The 18275-nt window shown below is 39.2% G+C and overlaps 1 protein-coding gene across 7 annotated transcripts in view; it reads right to left on the minus strand.

Annotated features, from left to right (window-relative positions):
- DIP2C (disco interacting protein 2 homolog C) overlaps nucleotides 1-18275 on the minus strand; it is a 337417-nt gene that overhangs the window by 111005 nt on the left and 208137 nt on the right. For 6 of the 7 annotated variants that reach the window (XM_068934312.1, XM_068934308.1, XM_068934310.1 and 3 more), the window contains 5 exons: nucleotides 10854-10979; nucleotides 9751-9960; nucleotides 3176-3307; nucleotides 1678-1797; nucleotides 517-714 (listed from right to left, as the gene is read on the minus strand). In XM_068934312.1, the coding sequence (XP_068790413.1) occupies nucleotides 517-714; nucleotides 1678-1797; nucleotides 3176-3307; nucleotides 9751-9960; nucleotides 10854-10979 (786 nt within the window). The remainder of the gene's footprint in view (nucleotides 1-516; nucleotides 715-1677; nucleotides 1798-3175; nucleotides 3308-9750; nucleotides 9961-10853; nucleotides 10980-18275) is intronic. The other variant, XM_068934309.1, reaches the window with a different exon arrangement.

An 18275-nucleotide genomic window follows, 5' to 3' on the forward strand; every position in this document is an offset into this window, starting at 1 on the left:
TCAACAAAGCAAAGACCACACTGAAACGCATCCTGGCAAATCTATTTCAAGGGGGTATTTTTTCTAGCTGTACAGCTAAATACCAGGAAGAGTAATTCAAATTACAATGTCAGCAGAACAGGGGAAAAATCCTATTTTAAGTTTTCAGGAAGCTTTGTTTACCAGATCCTGCTTTTGCAGAACAAAGCCTGGGTAATATCCAAGGGGAATAGATTTTCAAGTTAATCTTCAGCAAAATCTGTCATTCTTAATCTGTGATTTCAGGGAAGTATCAACTTAGATCTTTTCCTCTTCATGGAAAAATTGCACTACAACATCTCACAAATTCCTAATCAGACACCACCAGCTTCAGAATTGTTTTACCCTACTTAGAAATGGAATAGATAGATCATTAGAAGTTTTTTTCAGTATACATATATGCATTTACTATATGTATGTATATATGTATGTATATGTGTGTGTATATACCACTACATACTGCTATACAAAAAAATGAGGAGTTTGAAGAGTGCTTACCGTAAGTGAGGATATACAGTGGTTTCCCATTAGTGTCCATAGTGGTTAGGCAAGGAGCTTTCGGTGAGATGGTCCCCCATCGCTGCAAAGCTGCTTCCAGAGAAGGCGGCCAATTTGTAACCACACCTAATTGTTCCCCACGCATAGCCAACATCTGAGCTCCTTCTGGCTTTGGCTGGTTTGGATCTGGCTGTTGAACTTATGATTATGAAAAGATATACAGTTACCATGTAAATTCTATACCTTGTGTATACCTGTGTAACCAAGAGAATAAGTTACCTTTGCAAAATATCCTGATAATAACGACATGTTAGGAGGTACTGAGAAGCTACAGAGAAACATAATAGAACAATTAAGTTTTAACCCTAACAGAGATGAAGCAAGTGAAACACCTCAGGAATACATGTGCTTATCCTCACACCAGCTCTGCAAGCAGAGGAAGAAACTACTGAGGCAGCATGCATAGATTATCTTAGAAATAATCAACCTTTTTTTTCCCCTAAGAAGAGATGGGGAATAAGTTTTCTTGGCAAAAAAAAAGCAGTAATAAAATAAACTGCCGAACCAGTGAAAAACTGTACTCTAAGTCATTAACATAACCATTTAAGCCATATTCTGTTATAGCGCTTTCTTATAAACCTCTAAGAATACTATTTGAATCACCATATCCGGGCAAATCATAATTCTCAAAGCCGTCGGGTAGGTTAAGAAGCACTGGTCTTTTGAAAAGAAGTTTTTCATTTATTTACTTTATGCTTGTTTCTATCTCACATTTAGTTCATTTTTTCCATGTTTCTCTGTTACCAAAGGGTATGTAAAACATTTAACACGCCCCTTCACTGACAAAATTTTTCATACCGATATTCAAAAGAAATGGCTGTAACACACAGCTGAATGTTCTTGGAGTAAAGCTTTCCTCCACTCTCTCTTATACCGAATTATACAGTTTCACTGCAAGCATAAGCACAAGTGGAGCAAACAACAGAGACTGCACTGTGTCCAAGTCCACTGCAGGAGGATCCCACCGAATATCAATATTTTTCAGTACTTGTCAGTACTGGAAGGGCTTACTTAGCATTCTAGAAAGTCAGTGTAGAAAACAAACATTTTACAGAGTTTTAATAAGAGATCCCAAAACCTTTTGAAAAACAGTCATTTTACCTTCTAACAATTCCTCAAAGTCATCTACAAAGAACTCTCGTAATGGTGGTCGTTTGGGCCGTTTTAGAGTATTGACCAGCTGCTGAATCTTTGCTGACACTCTGCTGCTCACTGGTACTCCTGCAGGACAGGGATCAATGGAGACATCAGTCAACCGCCCGCTGAACGCCACCAGACGTTAAGTGGGGTAAGAAAAAGGCTAGGACTGCAAGGCCACCACAACTACAGTTTCATGCCATACCGTGACTGTGACTCAAGTATTCAACATGGAGACATTAAGATCATTTCAGCAAAAAGGAACAATGATGCCTAGTTTAAATGAAAACAACAATACCATAATTTCAGAGTGAGCTTGCAAAGTTAGAGGGGAAACAGCACATAGACTGGGGGAGAGAAGCACAGAGAAAAACCCCATCCCTACAGGAAATGTTGGTAACCACAGAGAACACTTCTAGGTGGCTTTGGTGATGGTCAGTAAGAAGACAGGCGTGGGCTCTCCCCATGATTACTAGTCATACCAACACTGTCCAACTAGAGTGCTTCCAACAAACCGCAGCTCAGCAAGGAGGATGGGTCATAAGTTCTGCCCCATCATTTATTCTGGCTCGCCCTTTAAACCGCAGTGAACTGTCTGTCCAGGGCCCTCTTGGCCATGGCTCACATCTCTGTGTGATTTCAGCATGATGCTGTATTCCCTGAACATCCCTACAGCCAATTCATCAGCCCGCAAACTCCAAAGGGAGTATGCTTGCTCATACAACATTTTGGAAAACACTGTTCTGAACAGGGGCATGGGTCACAGGGCATTTTATAGCATAATCCCATCAAACATCTCCCCCTTCCTTCTTCCTGGCAGAGCGCAAAGCCTCTACAACATCCATGTCATCTGTTTCTGAACTAATAGCTTTCTCCTGCTGCGCTGGAGAAATTTCAGCTTCCTACCCTTCCATAAGGTTGGCTCCAACACTTTTACCAAGTGATTTTTAGATCTGAAGCTGTTAAGTTTAGATGTAATACACTTGGTCATCAGTTCCACAGCTTGCTGAAATACTGTTTCACATGTTTTAGAAAAGAGGAGCTGTAAATAAGAAAGGGTTTACAAATAACTGTTTTTCAAAAAAAAAAAAAACTCAGAAAATAAAACTTCCAATATATGTTACTTTTCACGATGCAGCCATCTTAGTATAGCGCTTTCTTTGCCATTTAAAAGACAGATTAGCTATAACCGGACAGCACGATAGAAGTAGATCTAGAGAGGTTTGCTGCTTTCATTTGCTAAACAACTTCTAAAGGGAATCAGCTCTGATGACTGAGAAATATTTCTCTATGTTGGCTTCATGCATGCCAGTTTATTTTAGGACTAAAAAGATGCTGTAACTTTTGTTTGTACGTGTTCATAAGTGAAACGTGCCCAGAAGAAACAAAGAGTAGACGTATACACTAACCACTAAAAAGGTTACAATACTCAAAAAGAAAACAGTTTTGCTCTGTGACATACCATCACCAGTTTCCATAAGTTCAGCATTTCCATACTTTGGTGCTACCCGTGCCGTTGATCCTTGTGGTCTTTCTACTTGTATTGAGTGTTCTGAGGTGTAAGTGGTAACATCTGGAGGGGCAGAATGATTTTCTGTGAAAAGTAAGTTAAAAGGTTTAACCATGTCCCTCTAGTGTTGCAGGGGAGAAAAATGAAAGGGAGAGGAAGGAATACCAATTGCATTTTTCTTCATCATCCAAACAGGCATTAAAGTTCATGTACAAAAAGAATGTATAGAACTATTATGGTGGTATAAAAACAGCATGGTTTTAATATATGAGTTTTCCATTGATTAAAAAAGGGGCTGTACGTTTGCAAGCATTCAAGCCATAGGCCAAAAAATTACACAAATAGGTTGTTGGTTCTCCACTAACATTTAATTTTATACCAAGTTAAAGTTTGTGGACAAGTTCAGGTAGAAAAAGGCCCATACAAATATATTTCTGATTGATTGTTGCATCAGTATTTCAAAATAAAAAGAGCACAGCATGTTAAGTCAACCACTTGCAAGTGCCTATGCACATCACTTGAATAACTTCTGTGTTTTGAATTTGACAATTTTAGTTTTGAAAAAAAATTGTTGTATATTAGGAAAGAATTAAATTACAGCAGGAATTAGGAATTAGGGTTGGAATGTAGGGGAAAGAAATAAAATGTAAAGACACATGAACATTGCTTTCTGCATGGACACTTACTTGTCTAATATTTTTAGACAGAGCTATTTCAGTTCTTCCGCATAACAAAGACTTGCCTTCCAGAAGGCAAACACAATTTGCTCTGACTCATGCCATCGCTACTAAACAATTCCACAAAGCTAATCTTTCTCTTTCATAGCCTGGTAACTCAGAATGCTACCACAGTTTATTTTCACGTTTTCGAGTCTGAGTCTGTATTACCTACGTATTTGTACTATTTTTACAGGCTGTGTCATTAATTTTTGTCCAGGTTTTTAGTAGCATTAGGGTTAGATGGAGATAAATACCATGAACAAATAACAACTTCTTTCTTTATTGACATAAATGATCCCCAGCACACTCCGAGACAGGCTTTCAAACTGCTGCCACTGAAGTGAGGAGGAACACACTCCATTTAATGATAGGATAAGAGTCTTTAAAAATGCAAAAATTGTGGAAAAACTTAATCTTTTCAAGACACACTTTTATTAAATCTGACCTATACGCATTATGATGTCCTAACTCTACTACACTGATTTCTACAATGAATTCCACCTGAATGGGTAAAAAGAATTGCCACAAGTCTTGAAGAACTTCGGACCACTGTAATTCTAGTGCACTCAATCCCAAAGAGAGGTACCATCAGCAAAGATAACTGATCTTCATGGCAATACATACAGTATATAGATGGCTATATTAGATGGCTATTTTGGAAATTTCTCATTTGAAGGTAGAATTTGATGGATAATTGTCATGAAAAATTAAGACATGATACCAATGTCTACAGTTGTTATTTCATGTTTATAGTCACGATCCCCCTAGGAATAGACATTATGGAATCTGGTTGAGCAAAACAGGAGATGCCTTTGATCTTGTCACTCAAAAATATCTTGCACGCTAAACATGTTCAGTTGAGCCTTCTGAGTCTGATTATATCCTTCCCTATCATTATAACCAAAAAAAAAAACTTTATAATGCTTTATAAGTAATCAGCTGTAGTATAATAGCTTGGACAATGAAGCTTATGCTGATAATTGTTTGAATAACGTCTTCATTTTAGACATCTTGTCATTTGACAAGTATTCTAGTCTCAGCACAATTTTTGGCTTGTCTTGCTAAGTGGCAGCTTTTTTTAAGTTAATGATTGAATTACCCAATAACTAAGTCAATTAAAAAATGCTGATGTTTATCTTTTCATCTTTTACTTATAAAGCAGTTTTGCTACGAAAATTGGAGAGGAGATCATGACTAAGAAAATAATTTTACTTAGTCAGCTATTAGTAACATGAGAAAGTATTTTTAAAGTTAGCTGTAATTGTTTACATCTTTCCAGTGAAATATTTCCATCTTTCAGACTTTACAATGCAAATGGAATTTTAGTACTCCTTAGTTCTCCTTTAGCATCTCCCTCTAGATTTTAGCAGTGAGATGAAATTACTTTTATGCATGGGAGAGAAGACGTGATCCAAAGCATCACAGAGCAGAGATGCTCTCCTTTCAGATCTATATGCTTGAGCCCAAATATATCTTTGTAATACATGGTGCCAAGCAAGCTGAAATAACATGGGAAAGGACCTTTCAGCTCTTTGGTAAACTTCCTTTTGAACAAGCAGCCCTGCCGCTTGAAATTATCCAAAAGCAACCTCTCTTCTCGATGTCGTCACCACTGGCTGGCCACAGAGCTGGGTTTAGCACTAGCTGGCCACCTGCTATTTAGATTTCTATTGAGATGAATCCTTATCCAGCAGACGAGGAACACTAATGTTTGTCTTGTCCTATTCCTTTGTAGTATCTGCTTAGCAGTTGCTTTATAATGGCAATATCTACAGCTGTAGGTTTCATCGATTAAAGTTGCAAAGTCTCTGTCAGTTCTCTTCTCAGAGTCAGGCCTGGAGAAATCAAAATCCTACAGACAAAAATGTGGTCTGAATGATGTCTAAAGAAAAAGTTAATTGCTATGTTATGTGAAATGTAGCCTTTAAGAAGAACAGTCAGTCCAAGGTTAGCGGATGGGCACATTGCGTATGGAGATGCTTGGACTCCACGTCAGGTAATTTGAAGCACTGTTTGAGGTTTAGTTAAAAATAATGATCCTGACACATCTGTTGATTAAAAAGTAGAAACTGTGACAGCTGCATGACTTCAAAGCATTTCCTCCATCAAGCGTACGTATTTGTGTAACCCCTTCTTCCCCTCTCTTCCAATATTCTTGCATTAGAAGATCACAGACTGAACAGCTGTTTCCAGTTAAGACTCTCTTCATTTCTGCCACTGGAGTAATATAATTTACCACATTTTATGAAAGTGAGAAAGAACTGATGATTCAGGGCACATTCATATATATACTGACAAAGCCCCATGTTTGAGGAGAAGCAGAGGTGGGGGAATACTTTTCAGTGGAAGTTTGCGAAGCACAGGTAAGCACTATGTAATTGGAAAGTCTCCAGGAATTCAAATTGCATCTCTATAATACTGTACTTGATGCAAACATAGCCTTTTCTCCCTGGCAAGCTGGCTCTTTTTGTTGTGGGGAAGTGATCTTAGAGCCAAAGTTGTACCTTTTTGCATCAAATAGGTTTCTTCTGTGTTAATGTCCAGGTGATGGAGAGCATCATAAACTAGTCTCCCATATCATAAGTTAATACGTCCCCTCAGAACATATATGAATTTTAAGGTTGTCAGAAAACCATCAGTCATGCCTTATGGAACATGTTTTTATATTGATTTTTATTAGAAACCTATGTAGCCTCTAATTTGGAAAGAGGCCTTTGATTTTCAAATAGAAACATATTTGAAGCATATAAAGGCAACATTAAATGCACCTACAGGATCAGGATTTTGTAGTGGGATATTTAGCTCTTCAATCTGCACAGATTTAAATTTACAATGATAGGTAAGCATTGTCTGATTACCATTAGTTACACCTTTTCTGACCTCTAGGATATACTTTCTCTCCTCGATTTTGATATACGTATATATTAAAAAAATATAATATAGACAAACGCAAGCTTAAAGACTCGTATACCTTCGAAAAGTATACAGTATTAACCCAAACATGTCCTAAGCATTAGGTATTTTTCACTGGTTTGACCTCCAAGTTCAAGAATCATCCAACACAATTTTAATACCCATGTCAAACTCAAGATTCTCCCTGTAGTTCAGTACAGATGCTTTAGTGTCTTAAATCTCAGAATAAATACTTAAAGGAAATCTATCTTATACTAAAACTTTGGCCACAACAGAGCAGCAGACACTAAATTAAATGAATAGTATAACATTAAAAGCATGCAATAGTTTATGCAAACGATCTAAAGGATCCACAAAGCCAAATTCTTACGATATTACAGTCAAAGCTTTTTATCAAATCCCTTCTCAGGATTGCATTACGAATCTTAAATTGGAAAAATTTCCCTTGGATTCTGTCATGCACTCTGGAGGTCAAATCCTAGTTGAGATCAGAGTTGAGCCTTTTTTGTTTTTTATCATTAAAGGTCTTTACTATTGCCCCTTAAGTTTGCATTTATCAGAATTAGAATATCCAGAGTATCCTTTATATTTGCAGATGATTTCTCTCTTGTAAGCTGATCTGTCTCTGGAGAACACGACCACCCTGGGCTGAACATTAAGCCATGGGAATATACATGTAACATACAGTATGAATATAAATATACATTCTCTGTGTTCCAGATCAAATTGTCTCAGAAGCCTCAGAGGAGCTTCGCAGAACAGGATGATTATTCTCGCTCACTTTCTTTCCTATCAAAGAGGATTACTCATCTGTGATCACTGGCACACTGCGTTGTCTTAACGTTTACCTCTGAAATATCAAGGTTATCCATGGGAATACTTCACATATATTATCTCTTAGATACAATTAAATGCAAAATCCACCCTCTCGGATCGAGAAGAAATGAGAGCCGTTTACTTTCAAATTTTTACAACATGAAATCAGACAGCAACTCACTTATGAAGAAACACACTTTATAGTTATCTCTTGTTCAGCTTCTCTTACTTTTCTCACTGATCCTTGCAACAATGACTGATGGTAACCTTAAGAACACAGTCTGAATCTGTATTTTAACATGTGTTACAATTATTAGCAGATATTGCTCAGATTTTGTATCCATATGACCTTTACACTATTATATCACAACTGTTGTCCACGTTGATTGCGATGCAATTTAAGGCTTCTCATCATCAGAACAAATAAAGACATGCATACACTGAGACAGGCTTAACTCCTTTCTTCAAAGGAGAGATCTTTCCAGTCAATAACAACAACAAAGAGAAAAACATGAAAAAAGTAGTGTTTTCCCCCTTCCTCAAAAAGCTGCCATCTTAATGTAGCTCTATAAATGCTGTATTATTTACCGCAAACTCAGAGTGATTATAAAAGACTTACTGTGCCAGATTTAAAATTACTGAAATGTCACATTATAAAGTAGCTATATTTAAAGACACATTAAGACTTGGTATGTGAGTAATGCAACCTTTCCGAGTTTGGATAAATTTAATTCTCTATGCTATAATTTCCTCTAGCATTTCAAGATGAAGTCACAGAAAATAACCAAATACAATGATTAATGGGTTCAGAAGTGTGTGCTTTTCTAAAACAATGTTCTGAGCTATTCATTTAACATGATTTTAAGAATACAATACAAATTCTTTTCCTGACTGCAATTCAGCAGTTCTAGAGCATTGGTTAGGGGATTACTTATCCAAAAATACAGGTGTTACATCAAGTAATGCTGACAGCAGAGGGGATAAGGACTACTGCTCCAGTACATGAAATCAGGAACAGTTAAGATGCTGTTATGTACCTCTGAATATATACATATACTTCAAAAAGAACAATTGGTTGAGGAAAAGTTGCATACATTTTTCCACTAACCTGCATCTGATATGGGAAACAGAACAATAGCAAGGTTGCTTTGTTTGTTTCCATACAGATTTCAACAGATTTTCAGTGAGACAACCCCTCACACAGTCCCAGTAAGAATGCACTCAAAGCAGACAGAGGAACAGAAATTCTCCAAGCCTCCTTTGATAAAGAGCAGTTACTGGAGAATGAAGGGAGGACAACAAGCCTCACTTTCCATACACTTAATTTAATAGCTGCTTCATTTAAGTGAAGATGAATGTCAATGACACATCTAATGTCATTGACTAATGTCAACGGCAAAAATACTGAGAAATAATTAATGTCTATGAAGTTTAGTCCCATAAAGGAAAGAAAGCCTTGACTTCCTAGGATCTTTCCAAAGGATATAAACCTGCTGCTAATAATAGTACTGGCTCCCTTTTTTGAGGATATATAATAGGCTTTCCCAAGGACCGCAGTAGTCAGAAATCTCAGTATTGTAGATTCAATTAAGGGCAGAAAAATGTTTAAGAGGGCCTAATGTTAACAGAAAATTATTAAAAATCACTCCAACTGTGTAATTAAAGTGGTGCAGAGGCAGGAGAAGCTTGAACACAAGCAATCATTAATGCTGCAAGCACGAATTTTTCCTACTCCAGATCCTACAGATCTAGGATCCTACAGAGGTCTTCTTTAGTGCAAAGCAATGGAAGTCATGCATATGCACATCTTAAGATATTGGGGAGCCAATATCTAGACGCTGTTTGCCACAACAGAAGTTTACCCCAGATCTTAATTTCTACTTTTTTTTTTTCCGAATAAGAACACATGCATCTCTTTCCATACAAAATATGTAAAAGGGATAAAAGAAAAGAAGAAAAAGGACAAGAGAGACTTCTGTAGGAAAGGTCACGTCCAAGCTTCACATAGCAGCATAAGCTAAGTGTCAAAGACCAAATTCAGGTTAAAATGAAAAATACTCAAAAGGGTGATTTACTAACCTATATGCGTTTGAGCCATAACATCAGCTAGTCTGTGGGCAGCACCACTGCCTCCGCTTTGTGTTGAGGAAGAAGAAGTGGTCGATGTGGTAGAGCCATGGATCGCTTGACTGATCCAGTGTTCCATGTTTATACTCCCCTGACTCGAGGTGGGAGTTCCCTGGGAGTCGCCTTGTACGGAGCCTTCATCTTCTGAACCAGAAGAAGTATCTAATAATTAAAAATAAGCAGTTATTTGCAATGCTTTTGGGTTTTTTTAATAGAGATAAAGCATGTTCACATTACAAATCTAAAGATAACTGCCATTAAGAGAAACTCATCATGGCAGACAAACATAGTAAGAAAAGCTTGCATTACTGAAAGCCCTGAAATGAAGTCAATTGCTAACTGCACATTAAGAGAGTTTTCCTGCTCTATGGTCATTGCTTATGTATTTCTCTACAAAAACAAATACGGATAATATGAAGTTCTTCCTTTATAATGTGGCTCGAGATCTTCTGAAGATTTCCAACCACCTATTAATAGTACAGAAAATCCCAAATACTTTGCCAGCATCAGTCCACAGACTGTGCAAAAAACTTGTTCAGTCATAAGGAACTCACCCCTCAGTGAGAAATTCAGTCACAGCTGACGGGCCCTGGACTCAGTGAGTAGCGGAATGCATAGGATGTGGGATATTTTCACATTGTGGTAGGTTAAAGAGCAGATAAATTAGAAAAGGAATGGCTGGGAAAACCCTGAAGAGGACAAATCGTAAAGAGAAAGTTCCATTACAGTCTTAGGGAGGTCAGCTAGAAACTGGAAAGGAACTTGGAGTCACATAAAATACGACAAGTTTGGCATTGCACTTAGGTCTTCGTAAGACCAAAAGGACAAGTGCAAGTTCAGGCACTGCTATGGGCAAAGCAGTCATGGGAACTGCCCCTGTTCACTTTTCAGCCATTCAGTTCACTTTCTTCTGCTCTTGAACATACCTCAATGTTTTGCTCAGTGTGCTTCAAATGTCATTTCTATTATTGCCTATGTAGATACATTATTAGCTCATAGTGGGACAAGGACTCATTTTAAAAAATTTCCTAAAAGACACAAACGCAGCTGCTCACCTGGAGGTGTGTAGGCATCCATTGACGTTTGTACCACCAACGAACGTCGTTTTGAGGGCATGGGGACTGCCATTTTTCTTTCTTTATGTTTAGCGAGGGCTGCCTGAACTGCTTCTGTGTGGACATCTGGAAGAAAAGAGAGATTTCACACTAGTGTTCAATTAAAAATAGCTGCTTGGGTGCTCAGTGCATCTGCAGCCAGGTTAGCGGCTATTCCAGTCAGGCTGACTACACATATGAAATGATGAACACATGGGACCGCATAGGGATTGCATAAGTTCTCCACAGCGTACAGAAAACAGCAACAGTGAAAAGTGCTGCAGCTACAAACAAGTCTTTTGCGTGGCAGTATGCTCCCAGGGCACTGCTCCGCTATTTGAAGAGCGGGAGCTCTGCTTCCTCAGAGCAAACTTCTGCTTAATAATGTTTTACAAACAGGTGTTACTCCAGTAACAATTGTTCTTTTTAATGAAAGTATGGTGTATTAACACTGCACATTTTAGAAATGAATGAGGTTTCAATTCATACAAAAAAAATCACACTAAAGGAATGGGAAGATTTGCTTGAAAGTGAAGAAGTATGTGAAGTGTCAAAACAGAAACAGCAGCAGGTCCCCCATCTCCAGGCCCTGCCTCTATCGCTTAGCTTTATTCATGAAAAACAAAGTATTACTAAGGCCTGCCTGAGATGGACTGAGCAAGGAAAAGTGCAGTGAGCCCAGGCCTTCCAGCTTCCCAGCGGGCGTCATAGGGCACAGCTTAGATCAACCTCCTCCAAAGCACGCAGCAGCTTCCACTTCACAATCAGGACTTCTGAAGTAAAGAGCTTCTCTAGCTTTCACGTGTTTATGCAGCAGTCTGTCTCCCAAGCTTGAAAAAGGCCATATATCATGTGTAAAATATACTAACAAAATATTCTGACGATCACTTTGTTCTGTGCTAATCTTTTAAGTGCTACCACAGCTACGCACAGAAATTACATTTAAATAAGTGAGCATTTAATTTACTTCCTTGCACTATTTGCCTAGGTGTTTCTATAGTTTTCCAAAGATATCTGCATGAGGAGACTGTATGCAAAACACGTGGCAGCCAAGAAAAGTCACTTGTGGTCAGAGGAGTTGCCACTCCTGGCAACTGGCACTGGGCATCCAGCACATGCAGCATGCAACTGAAAGCAAATTGCATGCTGCCTTTTAACCAGTTGCTGCCAGCCAGCTGTAGAAAATGCAGCAACAAGTTGCGTGCATAATTTAGCTATTCCCACATGTGAAGTAAGAGCATAGTGAACCTGTTTTAAGCCACCCTGATCCTACTTCTGTAGCTGCCGAATCTGTTTTAAGACATCCCTTGTAGCCTGGGTTAGTAGCACGTACCCTCTTTCCTACTATTTGTGGTGGCAGCTCTAACAAAGAGGCTTTTTGCCTGAAAAGCAATTTCCAATGTTCTCCAAGAAAAGCACCAGAAAGTAAAGAGTATAATGAATAGCAATTTTGGTTAAAGAGCTGTCAGTTAGCCCACAGCAGCGTAAGAAGGTGTTGTAAGGAACAGGTGGGAAGGATGAGCAGGACTGTTAGATGGTGCACCCTGCTGAAGAGCCCAACTGCCTTGTGCTGAAGAGCGTGCCCTATCTTGCCTTGCAGTTTAAACACCCCTCAGTCGAAAGACTGCAAGAAAGGACGGTAAATTGAAGAAAACCATTACCAGTTGCTTCTGGGAGTTGCTCTTTGCTTTTGTTTTAAACGCGGAGGAGAATGTGCACGTCAGGAAAGCAAGGCAAGAAAAGTCAAAAGAAAAGTGTGGAAAACTGCTTTTCCACACTCGAAACAGAAAAGAGATGCAAGGCTGACAGACCAAAACAGAGGGAGATTACAAAGCCGACATCAAACCAGAAAACAATTTCTCTCCTGTCAAGTCACTATTTTTTAAGTTAGAAAGCTTAAGTTCTTTCTTGTAATTAAAACCTGACAAAAAGTTTGATGCGAAAAATATCAGCCTAAGAAAAAAAGCAGTGCACACGTTTACCTACCAGCATGTCCCCAAGAGAAACGCCTGCCTGTGCACTCTGCACCAAGCCTGTCCACGTGCACAGGACACAAGGTGCTGGCTAACAGTTTGTGTTTCTTATTGAACAAACTGAGGGAAAAATCTTAGTTTTCACTCAAAGGATAGAAATTAGAAAATGAAAAGTAAGAGAATGGGCTTTTCTAACTTTTTTTTTTTTGAACTCTACAGCAATTTTCTGAAGAGAATAAATTTTGCAGATCAAAATAGAAGAAATTACCTGTGAATTACTGGATTAAGGATGGTTTGACTGTATTTAACTGTAAGTATTGGGAGGGAAATGACGTGTAACTTCATTTTTTCAGAAGTTTTTCAAAGGAAGACAACTGAGAGAAACACATTAATAAATTCCTTAGTGGCAGCTGGATATTGAATCCTATCTTGCTAACTCTTGGGGTTTTTTTTGCTGCAATGGGCAGGTAACCCCCTCTGCTCAACCCATAAACACTTTGCAGTGTTTTGGTTTTCAAATGAGTCCATGGGAGTGCAGGAACTGAACTGTTTTCTTAATAAAGCACATGTCTGATACGTTTATTTGTACTGGGTTACTGTGGAATAAACCAAACATGATTGTTAAAAAAAAAAGAAAAGAACAGGAAAGCTAAAACAATAGAAAAGATAAGAAAGCCTGAATGAACACTAGGGAAGCTGATTAGGGAGGGAGGAGGAATATTCACACCTGCACCCAGCTCAGCCGGCAAGGTCGGTGGTTCTGGACGCTGTATTCCAAAGCAGGAGGCTACAAAAGTAGGCAGGACACAGGGATGGGAAAGGCTGGGAACGGTCCAGGGGATATCAGCAACAGCCTACAGGCTTTTAGGGAGGGATGGAAAAATGGCAGCAGAAGCAGTTGGCCTGGATGAAAAAGTCTCTTCACAGCGTTCACTCCCAAGAATAAAACTATTTTGCCTAAAGGAAGAGTTTCTAAACGATGAAGAAAGGTTATGGATTAGGTACCGGAGAATAGAGATAACAGTCCTTATAAATTGTATGGTCTCATTTGTAAATGAGTAACTACTGATGGGTTTTGAATATGCTCTTCAACCTATCTTGACAGTCCTGTATAACGTTGGACACGTTAAGCTAACAAACGTAGCGTTGGAGCCACTCCCACCCACTTCGTCCCCAAGTGGTCAGACAGTAGAGGTGCAGGGGAACGCCCGACCAACAGTTCACAGTAACGCATGAGAACAACTCACAGTCCCGACAGCTCTCCTGTAAGCACCAAAAGACAAAACTGTTCAGTAGCTGTTCCCACCAAAATCAGCTACAGGTATGTGCTTCCCATACACATGCTTTGCTCTTCTCTTTGTTTTTCCTTTGCTCTTCTGATCTGCAAGCCAACTTTGTTGATGTTGCGTAGGGGAATGTTAACCAAAATACATCTGATGATAATGATTTTGTAGATTTAAAAATTGTAAAGATTGTAAACTTTGTAAAGATTGTAAATTGTAAAGATTGTAAACCTAGACTGAAAGGTACGTTTCTCACCAAAGGGTGGCCACAGTGATCTCTCTCATCCATTTGAGCAAGAGGGTGGTTGCTTCTTGCCTTTGTTTGTGAAAGTTGGCTATGGTGACCCACATATTGTATGTATGTCAGATGTTCTCTCCCACTGCCTGTCAACGGTCTCTCTCCAGTGGCTAGTGCAAAAATATACAGAGGCTTATAATGGGAATTTATGGAACAGTAAGTGGAAGCTCCTTGTTCATTAAAGGAAGGAAATTGCTTCTGTGATACACACTGGGAAAAAATATAATGAGGGTGAGCAGACATATCTGAGTTCCCGTGGGACAGGAAGCTGTTTCTCCCCCAGCATCCCAGGAGCACGAAGCAGGTGGTGCTCCCCACATACTACACACAATATCAGCAGTGACCTTCACAGCAGAATTTCAAGCTGTCTCCGGCCGGGTGATGCCCCTTGCCTTGCAGGTCTGGCAAAAGAGTCTGACCTGGCTTTGCAGCCTACTCTGGCACACTCAAGCTAACTGAATTCATTAAATTGTGATTGAGCATTGCTTTAAAATACAGCTCTCTTGTTAATTTTACCTTAAAAAATTCCTCCAGCTATAAATATTTTATCCAGAAAAAACAGGTGCATTCATTAAAACAAAAAAGAAAAAAAAACTCTTCTCTCTTTCCTCATAGCTACATGGCACAATTTCTCACCCCCTATAAACTTCTGATAGAGTTTCAAATGCGGATATACCTTGATGTAGTTGTACTCAAGCCTTCTGAAAAGCCCCAGGTCTAAGTGGAAAGAAAATGCTTTTAGGTGAAATGTTCTTTTATGCAGCAGTCTGTGACATTCTAACTACACTGTTACAGCTGATAAAATGATTCCGGGTCCCGACCCTTCAAAGCACTCCTCTAGGTAACAAAATCTTTACTGTTCCCACCTGGCTTTTCACAAGAAAGGCTCAACAGAAAATCTAAAGTATTGAATAAAATATCACCACCTCTATCTACAGCAGAAGGAAACAATGTACAATTCCTTATCTTCTGTTTTCCTGCATTGTTTTGGATGGGCCAACCCATAGGTTGAATTCAATTTGTGGTTTTGTTCTCAGGGAATCAATAAACGGGAAAGGGTAAAGTGACATGATTAGGAAAGCTAATTGCTTAACTTGTGCCATTGCAGTCTATCTGGTGTTCATTATTCAACAAACTGAGAAGTACTTACAGGCTGTCTGGTAATACTTAGCAAACTTAAGACAACCCAGCTCTGTTACCAGCCTTTTCTTTGTTGCATTCAATCATTTATTCTTACTTGTTTATTCTCTCTCTTTACTTTCTTATGACAGGATAGAGAGGGCAAACATACTTTAGGAAGCAAAGTCAGCAAGTGAAATACAAAGGAAGTTGAACTGTAAATACAAGCACACAGTAGAGAGAAAGCTTCTCTTCAAAAGCTATTAAATAAGAAGAGAGGACTCAGAACAAAGATACAGAAATTAAAGTTGGCATAGAAAATGAGGGTCCATAAGCTCAGAGTCCCACAGCAATGTCCCATGCATCTGGCCACAGCACTCCGTAACCAGAAACCCTCATCCTACTGCAAATTCTTTGTTTACTGAGGGGGCAAATTCTTTATTAGCAGGACAAATTCTCTGGATTTCCCAAGTGGTGCTTTGTTTAGCCTGGTCACTGTTTTTCATTCAGTTTATCTTGTAACCTGGCACAATGATGTACTCCTTGTTTAACTGGAAAACCTTAGGAAAAAAAGACATGAAAATACATTAATGCACAGCCCCAGCTAGTTAGGAACACCCTGCTCTTCACAGTCTCTCCTAGTTTTAACTCTCAATATGATCAATATGAGCCCATGGGATGGTCCATGGAAGAGGAAATAAGCCCATTGTCCTTCTCCTGTGGAACAAAGTAACTTCTTACCCGCGGTGCCAGGGACACCACTACTGCATCAAAGCAGCAGGAGATGGAGGGTCAATGGTGGGCACGCAGTGCAGCAAGAGAGAGCTGAGCTGAGACTCACAGGACTAGCGCAGAGACTGCTCATTTTACAGGGACATTGATGTAGGAGGGAAAGACCTCTTCTCAAGAGGGACAACTGGGTCACAGAAGATGTTAGGAAGACAGTTGCATTAAGTGCTGATAGGACAGTGTGAATGGATACACATGTTCAAAGTTAAATAATAAAGCCCAGAAAGATAGAGACAAACATTGTTAATTACGGACTTCTCACACTGTTGATCCCCTTTTCACAGTGTCCTTTAACCATCTGTTCCCTACATTTCTGGTGACCTGACACAAGATTTTTTTGTTATTTTTTTATTTAGTCAGAACTTGGCGGCTAGAAAGAGGGCCTGGCTAGCAGTTTCAATCTGGTCTGTATAGGCTCTGGGATAAAAAAAGTCTCTTTTGAGTTTTTACTCTAGTCTTTTCTGGAAAACATACTCTCTCTTATCTTTGCACAAACACACACTTAATATCTTCTTATTAGTGGCCAGCTTCCTCTATAACAAGCTGCCCTGTCCTAGCCATTTATCTTGGAGGAGACAGTAGGCAAGGTCTTTCTAGGCTCAGGTGAGCTCTCCAAGGAAAGCAGTCTTCGTTTCCTGAAGCAAGAAAACAATCGTTGATGAACAAGTTCAGCCATTTCCTGGCCTACATATGGAGCAATACTGTGGTTTCTCATGTTTCTCTACAGCTGCTAGAAAAGCACTTCTCTGAAGTGTGCCTCTTTGTCTGGTACGCAGCATAATCCTTCCCCTTCCCCTTATGTATATATCCCCTAAGTAAGGATGCCCCATTCCTTACTTGGGCTAGATACAGTGTCCCTGAAGGCTCTTAACTATAACTGAAACATCTGAAACATGCTGCATATTCTTAGTCCTCCCACAGACTTTGGTAGTTTTTAGTAGGAAATTGATTTTGTTCCTTTTTGTTCTGATCTCTTCTTTTTTCAAAAAAAAAAAAAAGCTATTCAACAAATTACAGTTGTATTCTTCCTTGCTGTGGAGGGCTTGTTAAGCTTTTCTTCCTGTATGAGTTTAAAAAGCCTCAATGGCTTTCTCTATTCAGTATCTGCCATATTGCTCTATAGATATGTCAGATGTCTAACATACCATAGGCAATGTGATACCTCCTCATGGATTATGGATCCTTCCGTCACTTCTGTGTGGACCAGGGTGCTCCTCCCACAGCACGCATTATCTACGCAAAAAATTTCCACGCTGTAAAACTACGTTCCTCTCACCTCTTGCATCAAATGCCTCAGGAGACAAAAGAAAAACAGCCTCTTCTTTTCTACTGAAATGAGGTCTTGCAAGTACGTGTCAGGTAATTCTCTTGCATCTGATTTACCACTCGCCTGCTTCTTTTTAAGACAAGATGTTAGACTGCCTGTAGATAGTTGTGCGTTGCTAGAATCAAGATGGCAGAAGTCTCTTTCTCCCTATGTTTCAGATAAAATATATTATTTCTGTTATTTTGCTAGAGTCTTCAGTTGCCCAGTAGTTATAAAGCCTTGAAATTTCTGGATGTTGCTTCGCTTATCTTTGTGCTGTGAGAAAAAACAAATTTTGATACCGAATTACCAGCTGTGTAAGAAATATACCAATATGGAAAAAATCAAGCTGCTGCCTATTTTTTGCTGTACATACTCAGGATTCTCTATTGGAATTCCTGGCATCTTCTCCAGTCCAGTTTTAAAGATGTGAAGTGATGGTACTTCCATCTCTCCCTCCAGGGAACTTACCCTCGAGAGAATAAAACTGCTGGGAGACGTACCTTGATGTGATCTGAATTCACCCACTTCATCTCTTTGTTCCTTTTGCTTCACCCAATTCCTCTCCCCAGAGCCATTCCTGCCTTTGTTGATGGTGCCTTTGGAAAAAATCTT

Source organism: Struthio camelus, chromosome 2 (assembly GCF_040807025.1).
Source record: "Struthio camelus isolate bStrCam1 chromosome 2, bStrCam1.hap1, whole genome shotgun sequence".
NCBI classification, from domain to species: domain Eukaryota; kingdom Metazoa; phylum Chordata; class Aves; order Struthioniformes; family Struthionidae; genus Struthio; species Struthio camelus.